This window comes from Ursus maritimus, unplaced genomic scaffold (assembly GCF_017311325.1).
Source record: "Ursus maritimus isolate PB19 unplaced genomic scaffold, ASM1731132v1 scaffold_4, whole genome shotgun sequence".
Classification (NCBI taxonomy): Eukaryota; Metazoa; Chordata; class Mammalia; order Carnivora; family Ursidae; genus Ursus; species Ursus maritimus.
The window spans coordinates 89,516,658-89,522,397 of NW_024426552.1; the positions used below are offsets into that span (position 1 = coordinate 89,516,658).

A 5,740-nucleotide genomic window follows, 5' to 3' on the forward strand; every position below is an offset into this window, starting at 1 on the left:
TTCTTCCCAGGTGCGCACCGGTCTCTTCTCAGGTGGGAGCACAAAGATTAGGTTTTTGGGTGTTCCACCCCCCCCCCAGCTCCCTTTTACAAGTCCAGTGGGGCACGCTCGCTTCCTCTCCCCACCAGGTCCATTACCAACTCTTACTCCTTTTCGGGGAAGAACCGGGTCCGGGCCACTGAAGGCGTTCTCCCCGTCACTTCCACCATCCCCGCCCCCACCCCTGGGTGTGACCTGCCCTCTGGACCACACTAACCAGACAGCGCCCAAGGCTGGAACCAGAGCTCCCTTGGCTCTCATTTCGCAGTGTAGGGTCTCCGAGGCCGCCGCGCGCCAGGACGCTTTAGAAACTGCGAGATGCGCTTGGATCAAGAACACGCAGGCGAGGCAGAACTGGCGGGGCTGCCCCGGTGACAGGTACGCGAGTACCGGCCAGCTAGGGGCTAGGTTTGGGGGAGATCGTGGGGGAAAACAGAGGTGCCAGAAAGACCAGTGGGTCACTCTGTCCTTACCACCAGTGCGTGCGTGCGTGTGCGTGTCTCCCTCCCTTCCCCCTCTTTCGCCCCAAGCTCTCAATCTCACTTTATCCCTGAGCTTCTGCCTCTCACTCCCCTCTCTCTCCTCTCCAAGCATCCTCCCTGCGAACCAGCGCCGGCTCCTCCTTCGCACTCTCCCGCGCCTAAGGGGACCTTCTGGGGCCAGCCGCCGCCAGCTTCTCAGCGCAGTCGCATCCCAGAGCCAGTGCAGCTGAACCCGCAGCATGTGGAACGCGACGCCGAGCGAGGAGCCGGGGTACAACCTCACGCTGCAGGACCTGGGCTGGGACGCTCTCCCAGACAACTACTCGCTGACCGGCGAGCTCCCGCCGCTCTTCCCCGCGCCACTGCTGGCCGGTGTCACCGCCACCTGCGTGGCACTCTTTGTGGTGGGCATCGCGGGCAACCTGCTTACCATGCTGGTGGTGTCGCGCTTCCGCGAGCTGCGCACCACCACCAACCTCTACCTGTCCAGCATGGCCTTCTCCGACCTACTCATCTTCCTCTGCATGCCCCTCGACCTGGTCCGCCTGTGGCAGTACCGGCCCTGGAACTTCGGCGACCTGCTCTGCAAACTCTTCCAGTTTGTCAGCGAGAGCTGCACCTACGCCACGGTGCTCACCATCACCGCGCTGAGCGTCGAGCGCTACTTCGCCATCTGCTTCCCGCTGCGGGCCAAGGTGGTAGTCACCAAGGGCCGGGTGAAGCTGGTCATCCTGGTCATCTGGGCCGTGGCCTTCTGCAGCGCCGGGCCCATCTTCGTGCTGGTAGGGGTCGAGCACGAGAACGGCACCGACCCTCGGGACACTAACGAGTGTCGCGCCACCGAGTTCGCCGTGCGCTCCGGACTGCTCACCGTCATGGTGTGGGTGTCCAGCGTCTTCTTCTTCCTGCCGGTCTTCTGCCTCACTGTGCTCTACAGCCTCATCGGCAGGAAGCTGTGGCGGAGAAAGCGGGGCGAGGCGGCGGTGGGCGCCTCGCTCAGGGACCAGAACCACAAGCAAACCGTGAAAATGCTGGGTGGGTCTCAGCGCGCCCTCGAGCTCGCTCTCCCGCGTTCTCTCCTCTCCCCTTGCCTTCTCTCCTTCCCCCTCCTCCCTTCTCCCGGAGCCTCTACCTCCGTCCCCTGTTTTTCTAGGTCTCTATCTGCATATCTATCAATGATTCTCTCCTGTTTCTGTCTTAAGCACTCTTTGGTGTCTTAGTTTCTCCGTGGTGTGTGCGTCTCTCTCTCTCTTTCTCTCTCTCTGTTTTGTTTTTTGCTCTGTTTCTCTCTTTATCTGTCTTCCCCCCCACCCCCACTTTATCACTGTCTTCACTCTCTCTTTTGCTCTCTACCTCTTTCTGTCTTCTTCTTCTGATTTCTTTTTCAGGGAAAGATGCCCCTCGTTTGTATTTCCCTTAAATGAATTTATCAGCCCAGAGACATTGCTTCAAAACTGAGATATTTCATAAGTCTACTGTGGTCTTTAACTGTTAAAGGTGAGGTTAAGCTTCCTGCCTCAGTTTGTGGATATCTAAGTTGCATTTAAAAAGACAGGCATGGGGTTAGGGGAGGAGTAGGCATTGGATCTAGAAAGTATTCAGTGGTAAATTTAACCAAAGATATGATCAATGTGGATAATTCTGTCCGAGATGATTCACTTTTCTTTCAGCATTGTGGTATGCTTTCTGACCTGCATTTTTTAAAAGATAATTGCATCTGTTCTGTTTACCCTGCTGCTGCTTGTATAGCTTTGAAAGGAAGTCAATGACAAATCAGTGCTGGAGTCTCCATTTGTTTTCATGACTACCTATTTCTTCTTGTAGGATAGTTTAGGATAAACTAGGATAAGCTAAGATAGGTAGGCTTCTCCCAACATGAGAAAAAAATAAAAGACTTTGTATAAGCTGACAGGACTTACTACGCCTCCCTAAATGGTCCTTCAAAGAACATCTAGGTGCAGTCTCCAGACTGAGTGTACTGCATATTTACTACATAAATTTAAGTATATGAGTTTGGTACAAGTGAAGTAATACAAAATGTGTTCACATCCAAGCAAAATATTAATTCTATTTGCTTTTTTAAAACCAGAATCGGTAAATTTTATTATTCTTCATCATAGTCCAACATTTTGTATTTATTTGCATAGTTAGTGCCTCTTAGAAGTCATTCCAGGTTGATTTTGTATTTGTAATTTTACAGTTCCTGGAATCCTTATATTAAAGCGATACAGTTTTTTCAAAGAATGTAAAAAATTTTTATTTTCTAGACCAGTGATTCTCACAATATGACTAACAGATCGTAAACCCATTAGTGCCCTCCAGGGGAGTCTACCGGGGCAGTCAATTGCTACTATGCAACTTCGTTTTGAGGATAAGTTTAGTAATTTCCTCCAATTTTATTTTTAAGCTGTCCATTATCCTCACTGGTGTCTCAACACTGATGTTAATTTTCTTTTGCCTTGACCTTAGGAAGGGAATCACTAAAGTGGTACAAGGGCCGAAGTATTATTTGCTGTTATTTTTCCTTTGATTTCTGAATTTTAAAAATTTAATCTAGAAATTCAGAGGTCTTGGGCAAAAATTATCTTAAGTGGGTAAAATGAAGACTCGGATGGATGATAATTAACGTTAGTGGGTTTTATGGTCTTTTGACTTACTTATGTCTACGTAGGTGGCAAAGTATCGGCCATCTCAGTGGTCCTCAATCCTGACCGCATATTCAGTCTTTTGTGAAATGTTAAAAAGAAAAAAGAAAAGAGGAAAGCAGGTGTCCTGGTCTCCTTCCCAAAGATGCTAATTTTGTGAGTCTGTATTACACACAAGAGGAATCCGTGCCCCCAGGAAACTCAGCTACACAGCTGTGGTTGAGTATAACCCTGCACTCCGTGTGTGTTTGGTTGTATCGAACACACATGAAACGGTGGACTGTTGTGAATAAATTGTTGAGTCAATACAGCAAGCTAGTCACAAAGACACTCCAATAGTTGTTAAATAGAAATGATTGGGAAGCTCAATAAAAATGGTTGAACTGTTAGTCCAGACAGACCCAGACTTGGTTAAAAGTAGGAACACGGAAAAGCAGAACATCGTGTTTCTCTGAAGTCAATGGTGAGTCTATACACAGTCAAAACAAAACTGTGTCTTCACAACAGAATGTGACTTGCTACGGCATTTCTTGAGCTCACGCTCTCTTTCCCGTTGTCCTTTTAGCTGTCGTGGTGTTCGCTTTCATCCTCTGCTGGCTGCCCTTCCACGTGGGGCGATATTTATTCTCCAAGTCCTTCGAGCCTGGCTCCTTGGAGATTGCTCAGATCAGCCAATACTGCAACCTGGTTTCCTTTGTCCTCTTCTACCTCAGCGCTGCCATCAATCCCATTCTGTACAACATCATGTCCAAGAAGTACCGCGTGGCGGTGTTCAAACTTCTGGGATTCGAACCCTTCTCCCAGAGGAAGCTCTCCACTCTGAAGGATGAGAGTTCTCGGGTCTGGACAGAGTCTAGTATCAATACATGACCAAGCACACTGCTGAGCAAAGTCATCGCTTATTCGAAACCAGAAGCCATAGCACAGCAGAACTTGGGAAGAAGCTGAAGGTTAATTTTGGAATTAGGAACACACAGCTCTGGAAACAATTGGGAGGAAAGAAAAGATAGAACCTGCAGTGTGTGAGCAGTTTGATTTGATTACACACTCATCAGTGCTCTCATACACTATTTCTGCATATTCACTGTCTATGAGTTTGCATTTTGCTGTTGGTGCTAGCAAGGATTTTGCAATTTGGAGAAAGGACGATGTGCAGAGAGAGCAATTAGGGCCCCGCTTACTCAGTAAATATTAAATCTGATTTACTTTTTCATAATGATAAAAAAATTTTGATTAAGAGAATGACATTAAACTAAAACATTTAAAACATAATTTTAAAGGCTAGAAATTTTCATATACCTCCAGATCAGTGCTGTCCAAGAGAAATATAATGCAAGGTACTTAAGTAGTCAGTATAAAACTTAGGACAATTTTATATTCTTTTTTTCGTACGGTCTCTGAAATGTTCTTTACATTTGCAGTGCACCTTGATTTGGACGTGAAGTTTTCACCAGTAATACTTGATGTATTTAGGTTTCACAAAATTTGCAAACGAAAAAGATTCTTCGCAAGTCTAAGTTGTCCCAACAGACCTAAAAGTTTTCCAATAACTAAAACCACTATAATTTTTTAAATTTAAAATAAGTTAAAATAAAAAATTCAGTTCTTCAAGTTGCACAACTCACCTTTCAAGTGTCCGACAGCCGAACGTGGCTTGTGGTTACCATATTGGACAGTGCAGCTCTAGAGTGTATGTAAGATTATTGTTAATCTTATGAAAATGTTTACAGATAAAACTCATTCCCTGAAATGTTCTTTCTAGTGAACTTAGTAGAATGTTAGCATGATAAATCCTCAAAATTATACCTAAATGCCCTATTCTTCATGCTTGGAAGAAAATGGATATGAAATATGAGATGAATTTTTAAATTAGGTGGAATTACATGTGTTAATATTCAGGAAATGAGATTTTATAAAAATTATAGAAAATTACAAACTGCCTTATTTGGCTAACAAAAATACTTAAGCCAATCGTAAGGCCTGGCTTTGTGAATAAAGGAATAATTTATAACTCACTCTGGAAAGCTTTCAGGAACTTAGTGAACATAGATATTTTTCAAATGGTGAAAAATTCAGAATTCCTTAAATGCTACTGCTTATTGATATTCAAAACTTTAAAAAATCTTATAGCCATTTATTTCAAAATGCCTATGCCATGTCCTGTCTCCAAATTCGTTTTGCTATTTACATCCACTGCTTATCTGATAGATATGTTTACTTGGATAGCCAGTCTCCCTCTGAATCATACTTATGAATGATTAGACACCTTCAACTAAATGTTGAACATTTTGGTCATAAAGCTAAAATTTTCATTTGTATTGACATTTCTCCCCCCATAGTCAACTCTTTGCATTATTAAATATATTCTTCCAAAAATTATTTCTTCACCATCCTGTACAATATTAGGTCATATAAGCAATTACCACATGAAGTTATTGGCTCAACTATGGAACTGAATGAACCAGTTGGGGAAATTATTGCCATGATTGATTTTCTCCCCTACCAAAAGCAAAGATTATTATGTTGAAATAATTGACTATTTATCTTAGAAAAATGAAAAACATAACCATAATT

General features: G+C 44.5%; 1 protein-coding gene across 1 annotated transcript; it reads left to right on the top strand.

The window, feature by feature from the left end:
• The first annotated feature begins 760 nt into the window (after positions 1 to 760).
• On the top strand, positions 761 to 4,036 carry GHSR (growth hormone secretagogue receptor). Its single transcript, XM_040621596.1, has 2 exons — positions 761 to 1,556; positions 3,732 to 4,036. The coding sequence occupies exons 1-2, from the start codon at positions 761 to 763 to the stop codon at positions 4,034 to 4,036; spliced, it is 1,101 nt and encodes a 366-aa protein (XP_040477530.1).
• The last annotated feature ends 1,704 nt before the right edge of the window (positions 4,037 to 5,740 follow it).

Excerpts from the sequence above, each read along its gene's own strand:
- GHSR (XM_040621596.1), top strand. The coding sequence starts at position 761 with ATGTGGAACGCGACGCCGAGCGAGGAGCCGGGGTACAACCTCACGCTG. Across the intron at positions 1,557-3,731 it reads GCAAACCGTGAAAATGCTGG|CTGTCGTGGTGTTCGCTTTC; the intron begins GTGGGTCTCAGC and ends TTGTCCTTTTAG.